The sequence below is a fragment of the Scyliorhinus torazame genome, chromosome 9 (genome assembly GCF_047496885.1).
Source record: "Scyliorhinus torazame isolate Kashiwa2021f chromosome 9, sScyTor2.1, whole genome shotgun sequence".
In the NCBI taxonomy this organism is placed as follows: Eukaryota; Metazoa; Chordata; class Chondrichthyes; order Carcharhiniformes; family Scyliorhinidae; genus Scyliorhinus; species Scyliorhinus torazame.
The window spans coordinates 102,172,422-102,194,608 of NC_092715.1; the positions used below are offsets into that span (position 1 = coordinate 102,172,422).

Consider the following 22,187-nt stretch of genomic DNA (forward strand, 5'->3'; position numbering starts at 1 on the left):
TGTGCATCTTGCTTTTCTTGCTTTCAGTTTAAAAACAATTGATAGCATTAATGTTCAGCTGCAACAGCATTAGTGGAAACAAAGGTTTAGTTGAGCAGAAATCATTTTCCTAGCATATTGCTGACTGGATACTCTGACACTGGTAGTGTAACTGTGGTGAGAATTCCACTCTTGGCAGCTTACATAGTTTTACATTGGCTGGTGCCTGGTTAATCTTTGTTAGGAAGAGGAAATCTGCCCTTTGGTTTAATAATCTAGAAGAGGGTTTAACTTTCCCCAACCGCGTACTTTGTGATGGGTACTTATTGGGGCTCGGAAGAGGAAACACGTTAGATTGACTCAACCCTCCTTCCTTTTTGTCTGAGGTGCCATTTGTCAGATAAGAGATTAAACTGATACACCTGCTCAGTCAAGCGGATATAAAAGATCTCAATGTAAAATTTTGAAGAACAACAGGGGAGTTATTCCAACTGTCCTGTGTCAATATTTATCCCTCGTCAATGTCACTAAGAAAAACATTGGTCATTATCACATTGGTGTTAGTGAAAGCTGCCAGTCCATAATTTGCTGTGTTTCCTATATTATAACAGTGACTACACTTCAAAAGTACTTAGGCTGTCCCATACTGTTTTGTAGCCAAAGGCATTGAAAGGCGCTATAAAATTGCGGGTTCTTTTTATTTAAGGCATAAAGTGAATGTTATCCCATTTTACCATCTCTATTGGTCGTCGCAATGTTTAGTGACATTTGAAAGAGGTGTTCTTCCACTAAGAATGAATGATCCCATGGTGATCAATAAACCAGAAGAACTGAATCTACAAAATGACCCCAACGGCAATAACAATGAACATGATTTAATTTCTATAACTTTAACAATCAAACCAAAATCAATGTAAATTATACACAAACGAACAAGCAAATCATGGCCAATATGCATTGAAAGTTGCACATTAAACAACAGATACAACTAAAGAGCTCACAGATTCACTTTGCAATCCACTCACCGTATATGGCACCAATTTCATTCACCAAGTTCTTCAAAGCTTGAACTTCTTTATATAGAATCCTGGATCCTTTTTCTATTTCCTAGGATTTACCCATTAATTTTCATCTGACAGCAGCACCCAACTAACCCGAGTTGTACCGGCACAGTCCTCATCAAAATGGTACACTTCTCCAGAACCACCTCAGTTCTACACACAACAGTGTGATGGCATAGTCACTTCAGCATCTGAATTCTTTCAGAATTCTTTTCAAATGTTCCTCTTACTTTTCCTTTGTCTCTTCCCCCCCCCCCCCCCCCCACTCTTAATACAATCATTCTTTCCTTTGTGGTTTGCCTTTCTGAACCTGATTGGTGCATGATTTCACCCAATCTAAATTCACCACTTTCTTAGTCTTTTCTCTCTTCATTTTTCAATTATTTAATCTAATTTATCAAGGAAATAAACTTTTTGCCCTGTGTCCCAGATTCCCTATTTTCATCGTTGAGCAATTATCCGCTCAAACCCCCAGAACATTGTGAGCAATAATTTTAAAACCCTACATTTGTCTGAACCCTCAATGATATCCCTGTGCGTTGTATGGCAGAGTCTGTGCAGTCAATTACTTTTAAGAAATTTTACAACACCAGGTTAAAGTCCAACAGGTTTGTTTCGATGTCACTAGCTTTCGGAGCGCTGCTCCTTCCTCAGTGAATGAAGAGGTATGTTCCAGAAACATACATATAGACAGATTCAAAGATGCCAGACAATGCTTGGAATGCGAGCATTAGCAGGTGATTAAATCTTTACAGATCCAGGTTAAAGAGGTGTGAATTGTGTCAAGCCAGGACAGTTGGTAGGATTTCGCAGGCCAGATGGTGGGGGATGAATGTTTCATAGAATTTACAGTGCAGAAGGAGGCCATTCGGCCCATCGAGTCTGCACCGGCTCTTGGAAAGAGCACCCCACCCAAGGTTGACACCTCCACCCTATCCCCATAACCTAGTAACCCCACCCAGACTAAGGGCAATTCTGGACACTAAGGGCAGTTTATCATGCCCAATCCACCTAACCTACACATCTTTGGACTGTGGGAGGAAACCTGAGCACCCGGAGGAAACCCACGCACACACGGGGAGGATGTGCAGACTCCGCACAGACAGTAACCCAAGCCGGAATCGAACCTGGGACCCTGGAGCTATGAAGCAATTGTGCTATCCACAATGCTACCGTGCTGCCCTGTAATGCGACATGAATCCCAGGTCCCGGTTGAGGCTGCACTCATGTGTGCGGAACTTGGCTATAAGCTTCTGCTCGGCGATTCTGCGTTGTCGCGCGTCCTGAAGGCCGCATTGGAGAACGCATACCCGGAGATCAGAGGCTGAATGCCCTTGACTGCTGAAGTGTTCCCCGACTGGAAGGGAACATTCCTGCCTGGTGATTGTCGCACGATGTCCGTTCATTCGTTGTCGCAGCGTCTGCATGGTCTCGCCAATGTACCACGCTTAGGGACATCCTTTCCTGCAGCGTATGAGGTAGACAGCATTGGCCGAGTCGCACAAGTATGTTGTGGTCACTGTTATGAACTTCAAACAACCGCGCAACCTCAAACAAACCATTGTTTGCAGCAAACTACTCAGCCTTCAGAACAGTGACCACGACACCACACAACCCTGCCATGGCAATCTCTGCAAGACGTGCCAGATCATCGACATGGATACCACCATTACACGTGAGAACACCACCCACCAGGTACGCGGTACATACTCGTGCGACTCGGCCAACGTTTTCTACCTCATACGCTGCAGGAAAGGATGTCCCGAAGCATGGTACATTGGCGAGACCATGCAGACGCTGCGACAACGATTGAACGGACATCGTGCGACAATCACCAGGCAGGAATGTTCCCTTCCAGTCGGGGAACACTTCAGCAGTCAAGGGCATTCAGCCTCTGATCTCTGGGTAAGCGTTCTCCAAGGCGGCCTTCAGGACGCGCGACAACGCAAAATCGCCGAGCAGAAGCTTATAGCCAAGTTCCGCACACATGAGTGCGGCCTCAACCGGGACCTGGGATTCATGTCGCATTACATTCATCCCCCACCATCTGGCCTGCAAAATCCTACCAACTGTCCTGGCTTGACACAATTCACACCTCTTTAACCTGGGGTTACCCCATCTCTGGATCTGTAAAGATTTAATCACCTGCTAATGCTCGCATTCCAAGCATTGTCTGGCATCTTTGAATCTGTCTATATATATGTTTCTGGAACATACCTCTTCATTCACCTGAGGAAGGAGCAGCGCTCTGAAAGCTAGTGACATCGAAACAAACCAGTTGGACTTTAACCTGGTGTTGTAAAACTTCTTACTGTGCTCACCCCAGTCCAACTCCGGCATCTCCACATAATTACTTTTAAGTAACAGAAATAGCTGCAACAACCTTGTATTTGCCCATTGCCAGCTGTTGGATCCAGCCTTCAGTTTCTTCAGCCTGCCTACACTGCACCACTGGTTAACCTGGACTTGGGTCTGTGTTTTTTTAAATCTGGTTTCAACCAGCTTCAGTTTCCCCAGAAACCTGAAGTTTCAGTTTTAAGTTTAGTTTCCATAGAAATGTAAAGATTCAGATTCTCTTTTGGTTAGAGTGTCAGTCAAAAAAGCAAATGCAAGTTTTGAAATCAGGAATTCCATCAAACAATTTGATTTGTACAAGCTTTAGTGTATATTTCTGAAGAACCTGTGGATCATGTTTTTCTTTCCTTTTACAGAATATTGGCAGCCACTCAGTTTGAGCCATTGTCAGCCCGAAATGCTTTCCCATGCTTTGATGAACCAGCGTTTAAAGCCACCTTTAGCATCAAGATAATCAGAGAAGCTGACCACATCTCATTATCAAACATGCAGAAGGTACCTTTTAAGAAAAGGCTTTTCTTAATTATTGCATCCCAAAAAAATTACATTCCAGATTTTGATTGAGTGAACCTCACTAGTTAAACTTAAAACTACACATATATAGTTTTAAAATTATTGCTCACAATGTTCTGGGGCGTTTGAGCGGATAATTGTTCAACAATGAAAATAGGGGGCGCGATTCTCCACTCCCGCGCCGGTTGGGAGAATCGCCTGGGCCGCCAAAATATCCCGCGACGCCGGTCCGACGCCCTCCCGCGATTCTCCCAAGCGGCGGGAACAGCCCCATCGAGTTCCGCGGGCCGCAGGCCAGAGAATCGCCCGAGACACCCAAAATGGCGATTCTCCGGCACCCCTGCTATTCTCAGGCCCGGATGGGCCGAGCGGCCAGCCCAAAGCGGCGGGTTCCGGTTTCCCCCCCCGGTGCTGTCCACACCTGGGGCGAAATTCTCCGGAAACGGCGCGATGTCCACCGACTGGCGCCCAAAACGGCGCAAATCAGTCGGGCATCGCGCCGCCCCAAAGGTGCGGAATGCTCCAAAGACGAATTTCCACCCCGCCAGCTGGTTGAAAAGGCCTTTGGTGCCCCGCCAGCTGGCGCGGAAATGACATCTCCGGGCGGCACATGCGCGGAAGCGTCAGCGGCCGCTGACGGCATTCCCGCGCATGCGCAGTGGAGGGAGTCTCTTCCGCCTCTGCCATGGTGGAGACCGTGGCGAAGGCGGAAGGAAAAGAGTGCCTCCACGACACAGGCCCGCCCGCCGATCGGTGGGCCCCGATCGCGGGCCAGGCCCCGCGCGCCCCCCAGGACCCCAGAGCCCGCCCGCGCCACCTTGTCCCGCCGGTAAGGTAGGTGGTTTAATCTATGCTGGCGGGACAGGCATTTTAGCGGCGGGACTTCGGCCCATCCGGGCCGGAGAATCACGCAGGGGGGGGCCCGCCAACTGGCGCGGCCCGATTCCCACCTCCGCCGAATATCCGTTGCCGGAGAATTCGAGAAATCGTAGCCCACCGATCGTCGGGCCGTCCTCTCTGAAGGAGGACCTCCTTCCTTCCGCAGCCCCGCAAGATCCGTCTGCCATCTTCCTGCGGGGCGGACTCGGAGAGGACGGCAACCACGCATGCGGGAGTGGAGAATCCCGCCCAGGGAATCTGGGACACAGGGCGAAAAGTTTATTTCATCGATAAATTAGATTAAATGATTGAAAAATAAACAGAGAAAGACTAAGAAGGTGGTGAATTAGATTGGGTCAAATCATGCACCAATCAGGTTCAGAAAGGCAAATCACAATGAAAGAATGATTGTATTAAGATGGGGGGGAAGAGACAAACGAAAAGTAAGAGAAACATTTGAAAAAAACTCTGAAAGAGTTCAGATGCTGAAGTAACTTCATGCTTAACTTTTACTTTCTGGGCAAGAGAAGAAAAGCAGTTATTAACAATTATCTGGGCATTAGGAAGGTAGATACACGAATAATTACTAAAACTAGTTCTCTGTAAAAAGTTCAATGATCGTTAATATGTAAATTTAGTAACTTCCTAAAACTTATAGGGACGTTAAATACAAGAGACAGTTTTCGTGGTGCTAAGGAATGAAGGTTTTGACTGCAGGTAGAGAGAAATTGGGTGGCGACTGAAGTTATGGACGGGCAAGTAGACAGTTTTTGTGTTCATAGAATCATAGAATTTACAGTGCAGAAGGAGGCCATTCAGCCCACCGAGTCTGCACCGGCCCTTGGAAAGAGCACGCTACTTAAGCCCCACGCCTCCACCCTATCTCCCTTTATCCCCGTAACCCAGTAACCCCATCTATTCTTTTTGGACACTCAGGGCAATTTAGCATGGCCAATCCACCTAACCTGCACATCTTTGGACTGTGGGAGGAAACCGGAGCACCCGGAGGAAACCCACGCACACACGGGGGAACGTGCAGACTCCACACAGATAGTGTCCCAAGCTGGGAATCGAACCTGGGATCCTGGAGATGTGAAGCAACTGTGTTAACCACTATGCTACCGTGCTGCCCTGTGTTGAGAGGATACAGATTGGAGGCTTGGAATCTGATGGGATGCCAAGGTGGCAAACAGTCTAGTTCAACTTTAGATGGTGGTGGGGTAGGATGATGACATTGGTAATATGGGTGTATAGTGTTTGTGAGCAGAAGTAAAGACCATGTTTAACTTGAGAAAGTTTCTTCTCAGCTAGGATGGATATTGGAGAAGCTTTTTGACAATGCAAATGCTGTGGAGAGGTCCAGAATTAGTAGTGAGGTAGAACTAACTGTTGTCAGCACGTATGTGGAACCACATGCTGTGCCTTTGGATTATATTGCCAAGGGGCAAGGTGTAGCTGTGGAAGAGGAGAGGCCAATAGATGGATCCTTCTTTAACCAGAGATAATGGTGCAGGTTTGGAAAGAGGGGCCATTTTTGGTGATGTTCTGGTTACAATTGCATAGGTAAGGGTGGACAAAGTGAGGGCAGTTTCGCTGAGTTAGACAATGAATGAGGGTTATTGGAGGAGGATAATGTAATTAACTATATCAAAGGGTGACAAAGAGGTTGAGAAGGGAGAGGAAGGATAATGCACCACAAACACTGAGGATGATGTTTGTGTCTTTAGCTAGGATTCCAGTAGTGGTATTGAAATATGATTGGTTGTGATAGACATATGGAGTCGCTGGAAAGATCTAGCCTAGACATAGAAAGTGATAGCATGTTCAAAGACTTTGGAGAGGGAAATTATAGATAATCGTTGCATACTAGTGAGTAACCACAGATTCTATCATTGAACAATGCAGCTGGCCTCATTATTTTAAACATAAATACTGTAGGTTTGCCATCCATTGAATGCTGCTGACTGGATATATGTGGAAAGAATTGGGCATTCATATAATAACTTCAAATTTGCTGTTCAGGCTCATTAACTCGTTAGTGGTCACTTGACAAGTTTATAATGCTTGGATCTATGACTCAATATGGCGCTTTAGAAGAAGCACAAAGAGGAGAAAATCAGTGGAATAAAGAGAGGGCCCCACTTTACCTTGACACGGTGTTTGAAGTGCCAGTCAAATCTAGGATTCAAAATTTGTAATCACAGTGCTTGCACATGTCATTGTAACATGAACTATTCCCCTGTATTTATGATGCTGCTTTTTTTGAGAAAGCAAACGTTCCTTCAGACATTCTAGATGAATTTTAAATGTATTCCCCAGTGTGGCGTAATCCACAATAGACCTGCCCTGAGCTGGGTTAGCTGATTAAACAGTTCAAGCAGCCTGCTGTAGTGTTCTTTGGATCGGAAGAGGAAAGAGAAAAGCATGAAGGTTTCTTAAAGAACATGTTTAAACGTCACATGAGGCTGAGATGTTGTGTTTTGCTGTAATGTTAATTTCTTTGGTGATGTCGAGTAATCTTGGTACTCATTTGGATTCTGTTGCAAGGTGCCAACTTGAACAAGGTGCCTGAAGACTCCTGACACCAGACAATATCTTTATAACGATTGATACCTTTAGAATGTGAAGAGAGCCTTCACTTTAATCCCATCATTTTTAATTCATTCATGTATGTCTTTCAGTGATTTTTGGTATTGATTTTTATTATTCAATTCTTAATCCCTTATACCATGCTACATTGAAATAGGATGGTGCATGACTGTTCTGGAACATTTATTTCAGTGAGAGTTTGATAACAGCATTTCATGAGCCAATAGGCATCAGCAGATTAATGCATTCAGTAATAACTTGCATCAGTGTGGCATATTGACCTGTTGTTTCTAGCCATTTCTGTTTTCGTTTGGTTTTCAGAATTTGCAATAGTTGCTTTTTATTAGCGATGTGACTGCATGTTCATTTAAAAATGAGAACTGAAGCTACTACCCTACTTGCGTGTGAATTATGCTGTTAATTTTAATTGCTGTTATAGTGCATTTCACAGAACTGGCTTCTTTTGATTTAATTAGGGGAAAATTGTGGACTGTTATAAGTAATCCATCTAAATTAATCATGGCTCTCTAGTTAATGCATTCCCTCAAATATAAAACTGGGAGTAACAAGTGATTAGTGCAGAACAAACGACTAATACGCGGAGAAGTGAAAAATTGGTCATGATTTTACCACCCCCCACCGTTGCGCCGAGTGCACCACCCATTATTTCTGGAGAATAGCGGGAGAGCCCCTTAACGGGGTTCCCACCAGGCACCGAACGAAGCTTGATACTCCCAGCCCCGAGGCACCCATCGTGATCTGGTTCACGCCCTCGCTGCCGTGGACAAAACTTGCACATTTAATGACTCTAAACTAATTTAAATATGCTCAGCTTATTCGAAGCCACAATCTCCCGGCTTCTGGGATTCACGAATCCTCCAAAAAGGGAGACTGGACTTGATGGTCACTTCTGGGGCTCGGAGGCCTTTGGAGCCCCCAGGTGTCCTGGGACAGGGCATTGCACCCTGGCAATGCGAACCTGTTGTTGGTGCCAGGAGTAAGTGCCAGTGTGCCATGGAGGATTGAGAGGGGTCATGGCGAAAAGGGGGGGGGGGGCCTGAAGGGATTGGCAGTGTTGCCCAAGTTTGTGGGAGGGTCAGGGAGTGGGGTTGTGGGGGACTCTTTTCCTTCCGCCCGCGCATACGCGGGAATGATGTCAGCAGCCACTGACGCTCCCGCGCATTCGCGGACTTCCGCCGGCCGCAGAATATTGTCACATTTCCTTGTAACCAACAGAAATGATTAAGTTCTGAAAGAATGGATGGAGGAAGTGGAATTTCTACACTGCAGTATCTTTTCAATAGTGTATTTGTGTAATTTAAAAGATATATTTTTTTTACGGGATGTGGGCTTCGCTGGCTAGGCCAGCATTGTTTGCCTTCTTGAACTGCTGGTCGTGCACGCAGGTCCTGCACGGCCATTGGCGGATATGTTCGTGGACATCTTCAACCACTCCCTACTCTGTTCTGTGGTTCCCACCTGCTTCAAGAAGACCACCTTCATACCGGTGCCAAAGAAGAACCAGGCAACGTGCCTCAACGACTACCGTCCGGTGGCCCTGACATCGATCAAGTACTTCGAGAGGTTAGTCGTGAGACACATCATCTCCATACGCCCAGAATGCCTTGATCCACTGCAGTTAACACCCCCCCACAACCGGTCCACAGCAGGCGCCATCTCCCTGGCCCTACTCTCATCCCTGGAGCATCTCGACAACAGGGACTCCTACGTCAGACTCCTATTCATTGACTACAGCTCTGCCTTCAGCACCATAATCCCAGCCAAACCCATATCAAAGCTCCAAAACCTAGGACTTGGCTCCACCCTCTGCAACTGGATCCTCAACTTCCTGACCCATAGACCACAGTCAATATGGATAAAAAACGACACCTCCTCCATGAAAGTCCTCAATACCAGGGCCCTGCAAGGCTGCGTACTTAGCCCTCTGCTATACTCTCTATACACACACGATTGTATGGCAAATTTGGCACCAACTCCAATTTTGCTAATGACACGACCCTATTGGGTCGGATCTCGCTCAACGATGAGTCAAGAGTACAGGAGGGAGCTAGAGAACCGAGTTGGGTGGTGTAACAACAACAATCTCTCCGTCAATGTCAGCAAACTAAAGAGCTGTCATTGACTTCAGGAAGCAAAGTATCATACACATCCCTGTCTGCATCAGTGGTGCCGAGGTGGAGATGGTTGACAGCTTCAAATACGCTTCAAATACCGAGGTGTGCACATCACCAACGATCTATCCTGGTCTATCCATGTCGACGCTAGACCAAGTAAGCACATACACTTTCTCAAGAAACTGATAGGAGTTTGCAAACAGTGAATTGTCTCAATCATGGATATGCCACTGGAAGAAATGTAAATTAGATTTGAAGAATTTGCTGTGAGAGAATAGGATGGGGAAATCAATTTCTCCGAAGAGACTCTTACTCTTTCGCTATCATCAGTTAAGACGAAAAGACCCTTTCTCACCTCCATCGCAATACTTTTATGATAGAGCCAATTGAGCAGAGTTTCGAGACACCATTTCAATGGATTTGAATAAAGATAGTAGCAATTTTAAAACAATATAGTAAGAGGCAGAACTACTGCTCGGATTCTGGTATTAATTTGTCTTTGTCAACTGATCAAAATTTATTTCTGCTAATTATTTTTGAAAGAGGATAACTATGATTGTTTAGGTTAGTATTGTCCAGTACAAGTATCTAACTAGTCACAAGGGTAGTTATGCTGGCAGCATTCTAACCACAAATGCTTATTTGTAGTCAAAAAACCACCTTGAACACAATACAAGGCTGTCATACATGATGTGTACGCTTGTGTAAAAAAAAAACTTCTGCCAAGAAGTCTTGATCAGACTCTACATATCCTAGTGCAAATTCTACATTATGCCCAGTTGTGAGTGGTATTTTGACTTCAACAGCGTGATTGCTGAGAATGTTGATTCATGCAGCGAGACACACCAGAACTGCTCTTATACTCTTATCTGTAGGTCATAGCTTGATGCTGCTTTCTATTTGCGATGACATACCCCTCCAGATCAGCTCATTAATCAATAGTTTGCTTTCCCCCCACTATCCTGGAGTAGTGGTCGAGCTGACAGCTCTCTTCTCCATAATGCTGTTGCAGTTTTTCCACGGTGCTTGCACCTGGAGATTTTAACCCACATTGCACGCCATCTTCTTTTTGCGGGCAAACAACACGCATTGACCAAAGAAGTAAAGCACACTCCATCTCTGCTCTCCATGCCATTTTGCCAACAAATACACAGATTGAGGAACGCCATGCACATATGAATACTGAAATCGTATTAATTTTTATACAGCAATAAAAATGTTATTGTGCAATAAGATATGATGACCTCATAGTGAAGGCATGCCGAGGTAGCAGCAATTATAGTATGATTGAATCTTACATTCAATTTGAGGGAGAGAAGAATGGGTTCAAGACTAGTATTGTGAACTTAAATAAGGACAATTATGAGGGCATGAAAGTAAACGTGGCTAAAGTGAACTGGCAAATTGAGGTTGAAGCATCGGTCAATAGATGCAATGGCAGACACAAAGCAATATTTTAGAATGTACAGGATAAATATTCCAATGAGTGAAAAATTCCACGGTGAGGACGCACCATCCATGGTTAACTTAAAAATAATAATGATCTTTATTGTCACATGTAGGCATGCATCAACGCTGCAATGAAGCCACTGTGAAAACGCCACACAGAGGGAGAAAAGTTAAAGACAGTATCAAACTTAAAGAAAAAGCAGATAGTTGCGCAAAAGATGATTGGCAGGCCAGAAGATTGGACAGAATATAAAGAATAGCAAAGAATGACAGAAAGATGAATAAGGAGGGAAACATTAGAGTATGAGTGAAAGCTAGCCATAAATATAAAGACCAGGGAAGCACGGTGGCACAGAGGGTTAGCCCTGCTGCCTCACGGCGCCGAGGTCCCAGGTTCGACCCTGGCTCTGGGTCACTGTCCATGTGGAGTTTGCACATTCTCCCCGTGTCTGCGTGAGTTCCGCCCCCACAACCCGAAAGATGTGCAGGCTAGGTGGATTGGCCATGCTAAATTGCCCCTTAATTGGAAAAAATGAATTGCGTACTCTAAATTTATAAACAAAAGAAATATAAAGACAGATAATAAGAATCTCTAGATATTTAAATAAAAAAGAGTTCACAAAGTGTGTGTTGGTCCTATAGAAAGTGAACCTGGGGAATTAATAATGGAAAGTAAGAAAATGACAGGTGAATTGAACAGTTATCATGCATCGGTCTTCACTAAGCAGGATACAAGTAGCATCCCAGAAATAGTTACAACTCAGAAATTGGAAGGGAGGGAGGAACTCAGGAAAACTACAATCACCAGGAAAATGGTATTGAGCAAATTGTTGGAGCTGCGGGCTGACAAATCCCCAGGTCCTGATTGACGTCATGCTAGAGTCTTGAATGAAGTGACTAGTGAGATAGATGATGCATTGCTTTTAAATACAGTTAACTACATATAGATGCTGCTGACAAATTTATTGGACAGTACTGTTCTAAGTGATGCAGAATGGAAGCTCTGAGAAACTGTTGGGGAATCTAAATCTGATAATAGATACCTAACATGCCTGGATAGATTGCATTACTTTTTGCTTCCCCCTCCTCTCTGCCTCCCATTAGAATGTGGAGGAAGACATTGTGTCATGCCATCTAAGACGTATATTTCTGATGGAAACATATCCCTTCTCAATCTTCTCTGCATTTGGACTCAAAGTAGTACTGGGCTAAAGATATGTATCCATTCCCCTACACATCAAACCACAAACTACTTCCTCTGAAACTGACACGTCCTGAACGTCTATAGGCGGCGTGTCTGTCAATATTTGGCATTGTGTGTACTTGTAATACATTTATTTTTAAACGTGTATGTGTCCAAGGTGCTCTCTCTAAATTTAAGCCTGTTAAAACATGAACTTCAAAGCATCTTGTTCATTCAACTTATTCAAACTCTTCTGTGGTGCTATATCATACATTTTCTTTCTTCCAGTTCCCCTTTTGGCCTGGGATGCGTTTCCCTGCTGAGAAATGGAATGCTGAAGAAGAACTTTTTTTAGCCACTGAGCTAGGCTGGAGGTTGTCAGAAAATAGGGGGATCCAAAATTGAATGCATTGCAATGGTTAAAATAAAATGGGAGGGAATTCTGTTGGAGTTCCCATTTACTAGTTCCCTTTAAAAGGTCAGACAGTATAATGAAAATAGAAATCGTTGTTTCCTGCTGTTATTTTGCATGTGGAATAATTGAAGGTTCGATTGTGAATTCCAACATACAGTCTATCTTCACTAACACGTAACTAAATCTTCAATTCTATTGTCATAGTAGAGGTGCCTCGATCGTTTTCTGGTGATTTGTATTGTTCAACTATGCTGCTCGACACTAGTTCCTATTGTGTGATCAGACACATCTCCCAAATGTCTAATTACCAGACAGTGATTGACTCCAGGATGATAGTCTGTGATGAGATTTGGGAACTGGCTTATACTCCGTTTTTCAAAATTATTAATTTATGGGATGTGGATATCACTGGTTAGGCCAACATTTATTGCCCATTCTTAGTTGCCCTTCAGAAGGTGGCGGTGAGTTGCCTTAGGAACATAGGACATAGGAATTAGGAGCAGAAGTAGGCAATTCAGCCCTTCAAACCTGCTCCGCCATTCAGTCAGATGATGGCTGACCTATTCCTGGTCTCAAATCCACCTCCCCATCTGTTCTCCATAACTCTTTAACCTCATCGGAAATTTATCTATCACTTTCTTGAAACCATTTTAATGACTCCGATTCCACTGCTCTATGGGGCAGCGAGTTCCACAAATTCACCACCCTCTGTAAGAAGTAGTTCCGCCTCATCTCAGTTCTAAATCTAGCACCTTTCAACCTATATCTATCACCTTTCGTTCTAGATTGCCCCACAAAGGGGAACATTTTATCTATGTTTATTTATCAATCCCTTTTAGTATTTTACACACCTCGGTCAGATCCTCTCTCATCCTTCTAACGTAAGCCCAAGCTGTTTAACCTCTCCTCACATGTCAACCCTTTCATCCCCGGGATCAATCTGGTGAACCTCCTCTGAACTGCCTCCAATGCCACCACATCCTTCCTCAAATAAGGAGACCAAAACTGGACACAATACTTCAGATGGTGACTCACCAGCAACAAATACAATTGCAACACTACTTCTCTACTTATATACTCCAGTCCTTCTGCAATATACGCTAACATTCCATTTACTTTTTAAAATTATATTATTATTACATGCTGTACCTGCATACCAACTTTTTTTCGATTCATGAACAAAGACATCCAGATCCCTTTGCCCAGACACATCTTGAATCTTCTTTCCATTTAGATAATTTACCTTTCTATTTTTTGACCAAAATGGATAACCTCACACTTAATCTACATTAAACTCGATCTGTCAAATTTTGGCCCAATCTCCTAGCCCATATACGTCCATCTGTAAAATCTTTACCTTCTCTTCACTGCATGCCTTCCCACCTATTTTAGTATCATCCGCAAATTTGGCTATGTTGTACTCCGTTCCTGCTTACAGATCATTTATATAGGTTGTAAACAATTGAGTTCCGAGGACTGACCCCTGTGGCACCCAGCTAGTTATAGTTCACCAGACGGAGAAGGACACATTCATCCCGACCCTCTGCTTTCTGTTATTCAGCCAATCCTCAATTCAATCTAGTACTCTACCCCCAATCACCTGCGAGACTCTGGATCAGTCTTTTATGCAGCATTTTATCAAATGCCATCTGGAAGTCTAGATATACCACATCCACAGGTTCCCCATTATCCACCTTGCTAGATACGTTGTCAAAGGACTCAAGCAAGTTTGTCAAGCATGATTTACCCATCATAAAACCATGCTGACAATGGTGGATTGAGCTTTGTCTTTCCAAATGTTCAGTCATCTCCTCCTCAATGATTGATTCCAGCAACTTCCCCACCACAGAGGTCAAGCGAACTGGTCTTCCTTTTTGAATAGGGGCGCCACATTAGAGTGTTTCCAATTCTCCGAGACCCTTACAGAGTCCAAGGAATTTTGAAATATCATAACCAATGCATCCATTATCTTCATTGCCACCTCATGGTGCTGCCAATGGGATTTTGTGGGCTTGATTTATCACTGGAGGCTGGGAGTCTTTCCACTAATCCATTAATCAGTGTGTTTCTGACTAGACCAGCAGCAAAATATTTTACCTGCTGGCAGGTTGTGCAGTTTTCATTGGTTAAACTCCTCTGACTACTTGTCTCTTTAAAACGTGATTTGGGTTAACCTGTATTAAAGTATCTGAGTTTGTCTACAATTGGCTGTGTCTCTATGCAATGAATGGTCGGTTTACGTAGAAATGTAGAAAATAGGAGCAGTATGAGGCTATTCGGCCCTTTGAGCCTAAGCTATTCATTATGATCCTGGCTGATCATCCAACTCAATAGCCTGATCCCACCTCCTTTTTCCCGGCCCCCTCCCCTCCCTATCATATCCTTTAATTCCCTTCAACCCAAGTGCTATATCTAACTGTTTCTTGAAAACATGCAGGGCAGGATTCTCCATCCCGATGCACCCGTTTTCTGGTGCGGTGCACCCCCGCTGGCAGCGGGATCCTCCGTTCCGACAGCCGGCCAATGGGGCTTCCTATTGTGAGCACCCCATGCCGTCGGAAAATCTGTGGGCGTGAGTGCGCTGCCAACGAAACGGATGATCCTGCTGATGGAGAATCCAGCCCACAATGTTTTGACCTTAAATATAATAATCTTTATTGTCACAAGTAGGTTTACATTAACACTGCAATGAAGTTACTGTGAAAAGCCCCAAGTCGCCACATTCCGGCGCTTCCTCGGTTGTACTGAGGGAGAATTCAGAATATCCGATTCACCTAACAGCACGTCTTTCGGGAAACGTGGGAGGAAACCGGAGCACCCGGAGGAAACCTACACAGACACAGAGAGAACTTGCAGACTCCACACAGACAGTGACCCAAGCCGGGATTCGAACCTGGGACCATGGAGCTGTGAAGCAACAGTGCTAACCACTGTGATACTGTGCTAAGCGATTTACACAGGCTCACCACTCCCTGGGTGAAGACATTTCTCCTAATCTCTGTCTTAAACGGTCCGCCCTGTATCATCAGACTGTAACTCCAGGTTCTGGACACCCCACCATCAGGAACATCCATCGTGCTTCTACCCTGTCTACTCCTGTTAGACTTTTATAGGTTTCTGTTGTGTTTGATCGTTTGTACTTTACGAAGGAATCCACCAAACACTTTGACTTGTCCAAACCAGAATCTTTTCTTGAGTTTCGTGTGTTAAGGTAGCAATCTGATACAGAGCATGTTATTATGAAGTCTGCTAACTACTCCTCTGGAACTTGCACCTAGCACTGACCATTCACATTACTCTCTCAATCGTCTTCTGACAATGGCCGGATGTGTCTCCCTTTATATCAGAGTCACAGGTCACATGACCTTGGTCTAGAGACCGCATGGTCTGTCTGTACCGCCACCTGCTGGTTGGAGGTCACACGCCATCCAACTATGATAGCCCATAGACATATCACCACAGTGTCTATGAGATCCCCTTCGTCAGCGAATACTTTCCTAGCCGACTTAATCTTTTCTCATATGTCAACCCTGTCATGTCAGGAATCAGTCTGGTAAACCTTCTGCGCCCCTTCAATAGCAAAACCATCCTCAGACAAGCAGACCAAAACTGCGCACACTATTCCCGGTGTGGTCTCACCAAGACACTGTATAATTGCAGCAAGACATCCCTGCTCATGTACGCGCATCCTCTCGCTATGAAGGCCAACATACCATTTGTCTTCCTTACTGCCTGCTGTACCTACATGCTTGCATGCTTACATGCTTATATGTTTATGTATGGCAGGCACTAGGTTCACCAAAAAAGTCTAAAGCTGATGTATTCTGATGATGAATTGTTATTGCTTGCTGCTTGTAACACTGAACAGAACTCAGTGAGAGTTCACAAAAAACAATTGAATTCTGAAGGTACTCTTTGGAAACAGCTTTTCAATGGTAAACATCTCTTTGCTTTTCATTGTACTTTTCCTGAAAAAATGAAGATGTAGAGGAGTAAATTGAGCTGCAGCAGATCTCTGCAGGCAGGTGTGAAAAGATGCTGCATCGCCTCTCCTCCACTCCAGCGTGGACTTCAACTTGGTTCTCCAGCTGATTGCAATTCTCTAGCACTGTAAATAAAATACCAATTTTAACATGAAGTAAATACAAGCAATATATTCCTCTTGGCAAGCTAAATTTTCTTTAAAATAGCAAAATCTGATTTAAACACTGCAGATGTTCTCAATATATATCTGAAATCTGTTGCAGGACGTCACAACTTCAGTTGCCGACGGACTGTTTGAAGACACATTTGTGAAAAGTGTAAAAATGAGCACTTACCTGGTGGCATTTATTGTAGCTGAATTGAAGAACGTCAGCCAAGAGACTGCAAATGGAATTAAGGTAAGTCCGTGCCTTTTTTTTTTTTGGTGCTTCCTATTACTTTTGAGGTAGAGGAAAGGCTACATTTATCATCTATCCCATTCCTCCAAAGTGGTGTTCGTGAGCCTGCTCCTTGAATTGCTGCAGTTGTTGTGCTAATGGTAACCACACAATGGTGTTGGATTGGAGTTTCAGGACTCTGACCTAGAAATGATGATGGACTAAACAATATTGTTCAAATCAAGGTGATACATGACATTGAAGTGATGCTGTACCCATAACTTTGCTAATCTTGCTTTTCCTGATGGTAGAGATCACAGAGGAGGGTGGTGTTAACAACATAACATTGAGTTACTATACAATGTTCTGTAGATTGTATATACTGTAGCCACTGTGGATCAGTGATGGAAGGAGTGAGCAATGAGTCCAGTAGCTTGAGCATTAATCAATCAAACTGGTCCAATCTAGAAGCTGGTAGATTCTTGACAATTATGCCTTATGCGTCTAGATGCATAGTGATCATTCCATCACACCTCTGATTTGAGCCTTGTAGACGGTGGAAAGACTTTGAGCGTTCAGGAGGGCTGTGCCCACATGCTGCCCTGCCCTTACAGACACAGCATGAATATGGTGAATAACAATTCACCATATTCTAACATTGGAGAACTGGTGCAGTTAAAGGTCAAGGAAGCGTAGCTTGTTTGAGATGTTCAGAACAAAATACTTATGTATTGCAACTTTAACATGCCACTTGATAGCCGACATCTAAATGACATTACTTCATTATCTGAGGAGTTGTGAAATTATCAGTGAACAGTCCCACTCCTGGTGTTACAATGGAGAGGAAAAGTCACTGGAGATGGTAGGTGGAAGACACTTCTCTGAAAAACTCCTGCCATAATGTCCTGGAGTTATAGGCCAGAATTTTAGGCATGAGTGGAACCAGAACTGGGCATTGGTAAACAGATTGTTGGTGAGTACATGTTGTTCGATGCTGCTGTTCATTACTCCTTGCATTAGTTTACTGATGACTGAAAGGAGACTGATGAGATGGTAATTGGTCAAGTTAGATTTCTCTTGTTTTTGTAGATGGGACATACCTGATGATCTTTCACTCATGTCATAGTTCTATTGAACTAGCTTGGCTCGGAGAGCAGATAGCTTTAGTGTATGGATCTTCATTGGACCGTGACAGTAGATTCTTTGCAGCATCCAGTGCACTCAGCTACTTCATTTCATGTCAAGTGAACCAGATTAAGTTTAATCTGGTATGTATGAAGATGGAGATCTCGGGAGAAGGCCAAGTAGGGATATCCACTCCGCACCTTTGGCTGTGAGTCTTGTGCACATGTGCGAGGGTCCAGCAGCTAAGGATATGGATAGTCATTCAACATCCTATTCATACTGGTTGCCTAGTTGTCCAACGCCATAGTGAACTGATGTGGTGAAAATACACAGGTTTTCTCTGATATGAACTTTTGGCTTGTTAAGGCTTTTGGATAAAATAGTAAGAGAAGTACTGGGTCATAAGATTGCATCTGCAATTTCACTGCTTTTGCTTATGGCTCATATTGACTCATTGATGCTCAGTATTGCTGGTTCTGTCATTTGTCACTCCAACTTAGCACAGTACTCCCACATTACACAATCAAGGATGTCCACACCATGGGGATGATAACTTGTGTTTGAAAGGTTAATGTTCTGTAGGCTCAGCCCATTCACCTGGCTTTCTGGTGACGTGATTCTTGTGGACAAACAATTCTGTTTTAGTATTTCTGATCTTATTCCCTTGAATTTGACTAGGTATCCGTGTATGCTGTTCCTGACAAGATGGATCAAATGCATTATGCATTAGAAGCAGCGGTGATGCTTCTGAAGTTTTATGAGGACTTCTTTAATATTTCCTATCCCTTAAAGAAACTAGGTAAAGTAGAATAAAGGTATCTTTTTAATAAAGCTGCTGCTGTCTGTCCATTATTAAGATTGATAATAGCCCTAAATATCTCAACTGTGTGATGACATTTGGCAAAGTATTTGAATGTCAAGTGGTGTGCCTCCACATTAAATTTTGGCATATCCTATCGGGTTTTAGCTTGCTGACTGTATTAACCTGTAAATGCATGTATAGCATGCTTAAAAGACATATCCTACTCCGATGTAGTGATTTAACATAGTGAAGAACGTCTTCCACCCTGAAGGAGCAGTTGGATGTGGTTTACAAAACAAAGCTAAGCAAAAGTAACACCCTGAAATGTTTAGATTTTGTTGAAGTCGTACTATTTGGAATTGTGAGCAGGAGAGTCATTGTCACCTTCTCTGCTCCCTTCTGCATGGGGGTATGCACTTGCAGGGATTATTGCATGGCCTGGCCCTGCTGTCACACCATGTACACTTCACTTTAGCTGATAATTTATACTGCCAAAAAGAACAAGCAACTATTTTTTGGTTGTGCTATTGAATATGATGACATTAGACGTTCAAGGTCAATTCTGCATGGTAGAAATTGCTTTGCTGAATGTCAGTGTAACTTCCAAATGAACACTCTTTAGTTTTATTTCAGTAGGTAATGTATTTGAGAAACGGAGGTCCCCAACTGAGCCCGTGGAAGCTGCTTTTTTACTGCAGTGTATTTCAAATAGACCGGGATGCAGCTGTTTCAGAATTTCACAAAGGCTGAACAGAATTCTATTCAGTTGCTACTGATTCTAAATAGAGAAGGGCGCCAAGGGAATGGATGGTACAGTGAGTCAGATCATTTTCCTTTAATCTCCCATAGCATAGCATGAGGTCAGTACAGACCAGTGGGGTGAAAACCTTCACTCCTGTCAGTTGAAAGGGTCTGAATTGAAATTAGTTTCTCCATCCCGGTCCTGCTGGAAAAGTTTGGTTTTACAGTTGAGGGGGGTAAAATACTACCTGTTGTTGAGCATCAAAGCTGGTAAGCTCACTCTGACTGCTTGAGGGAAATCGTCCACTTTGGAGGTTGGTATTGTCTCGGAGCTGTATTACACATAACCCGAGAGCACTACAACAGTAACAGTTGTCACTTGGATCAGACTTTTATTCTTTGCTGAAGTAAACAGAACTAAACAGGATGGCATGAAGAAAGCAGGTTGACATGCAACAAAGGTTTAAAATTACATTTCACTACAAAAAGATAGTGTCGTATTGAAGATAGGAACAGAAGTAAACCCAGCAATCTATTCTGCCATTCATTTTGTGATCGTGGCTGATCGTAACTTAACCCATTTTTCACACCTTTGATAGCTCTTGATACTTTACCTACCTAAAGTTGTCCTAATGTTCCTGTGGATTACAGTAGGGTCATCACAAACTTGAATGCTAAACTGAGGACAGTATGTACAAAACCTCACCTATAGAAGCTGCTTGACCTACAAGCCCAAATATAATCTGATGAAAGATCACTGACCTTGAGACAGTGGGTAGAATTTTTAAAAAATCTGTTTATTCAAATTTTCCAACAGAATTTTTTAACAAACCCCCCATAACAAAAAGAAAGAAACACAAACACAACAGTCAAAAATTATACAAAACTTATACATTGGGTTTCCCCATATACAGTAACCCCCCCATATGACATTCAAAGGTACCCATAGGGAACCCCCCCCCCCCACCCACCCAAATTCCCCCCACCCCCGAAAGAGACCCCCCCCTTGGGTTGCTGCTGCTGCTGACCTCCTCCTAACGCTCCGTGAGATACTCTAGGAACGGTTGCCATCGCCTGAAGAACCCCTGCACAGACCCTCGTAAGGCAAACTTTATCCTCTCCAACTTAATGAACCCTGCCATGTCATTTATACAGGCTTCCACACTGGGGGGCTTCGCGTCCTTCCATAATAGCAACATCCTCCGCCGGGCTACCAGGGCAAAGGCCAGGATACCGGCCTCTTTCGCCTCCTGCACTCCCGGCTCGTCCGTTACCCCAAATAATGCCAACCCCCAACTCGGCTTGACCTGGACTTTCACCACCTTGGACATAGTCCTCGCAAGACCCCTCCAAAACCCCTCCAGTGTCGGGCACGACCAGAACATGTGGATGTGATTCGCTGGGCTTCCCGAGCACCTCCCACATCTGTCCTCCACCCCAAAGAACCTACTCAACCTCGCCCCTGTCATGTGCGCTCTGTGAGTAACCTTGAATTGTATTAGGCTGAGCCTGGCGCAAGAGGAGGAAGAATTAACCCTACTCAGGGCATCAGCCCACAGACCCTCATCTATCTCCTCCCCAAGCTCCTCCTCCCACTTGCCCTTTAACTCCTCTACCGAGGCCTCCTCCTCTTCTTTCAGCTCCTGGTAGATCGCCGAAACCTTACCTTCTCCAACCCATACACCCGAAATCACCCTGTCCTGAGTCCCCTGTGCCGGGAGCAGCGGGCATTCCCTCACCTGCCGCCTCACAAACACCCTCACTTGCATATACCTGAAAGCATTTCCCGAGGGTAACCCAAACTTCTCCTCCAGAGCCCTTAGGCTCGCAAACGTCCCATCTATAAACCGGTCCCCCATTCTTCTAATCCCTGCCCGATGCCAGCTCCGAAACCCTCCATCCATTCTTCCCGGGACGAACCAATGGTTCTCCCGAATCGGGGCCCAAACCGAGGCTCCCACCTCGCCCCTGTGTCATCTCCACTGCCCCCAGATCTTCAACATCGCTGCCACCACTGGTCTCGTGGTGTACCTTGTCGGCGAGAGCGGCAGCGGTGCCGTCGCCAGCGCCCTCAGGCTCGTGCCCACACAGGACACCATCTCCAACCTCTTCCACACCGCCCCCTCTCCCTCCATTACCCACTTACGGATCATCGCCACATTGGCAGCCCAATAATAGCCACACAAATTCGACTACGCTCCAGAAACACCCTCTTTATCCTCGGGGTCTTATTTGCCCACACAAAACCCATGATACTCCTACCTACCCGTTTGAAAAAGGCCTTGGGAATCATAATGGGATGGCAGTGGAACACAAAGAGAAACCTCAGGAGGACCCATCATTTTAACCAACTGCACCCTGCCCGCTAGCGAGAGTGGCAGCACATCCCATCTTTTGAAATCCTCCTCCATCTGCTCCACCAACCACGTCAAATTGAGCTTGTGCAGGGCCCCCCAACTTCCAGCCACTTGGATCCCCAAGTACCGAAAGCTCCTTTCCGCCCTCTTCAATGGTAGGTCGTCTATCCCCTTTCCCTGGTCCCCTGGATGCACCACAAAGAGCTCACTTTTCTCTACATTGAACTTATACCCCGAGGAGTC

At 44.5% G+C, this 22,187-nt stretch overlaps 1 protein-coding gene across 1 annotated transcript in view; it reads left to right on the top strand.

The window, feature by feature from the left end:
- Positions 1–22,187, top strand: part of lnpep (leucyl/cystinyl aminopeptidase) — a 185,885-nt gene that overhangs the window by 64,921 nt on the left and 98,777 nt on the right. The window contains exons 3-5 of the mRNA XM_072516343.1: positions 3,752–3,890; positions 16,806–16,940; positions 18,723–18,843. Coding sequence (XP_072372444.1) covers positions 3,752–3,890; positions 16,806–16,940; positions 18,723–18,843 — 395 coding nt within the window. The remainder of the gene's footprint in view (positions 1–3,751; positions 3,891–16,805; positions 16,941–18,722; positions 18,844–22,187) is intronic.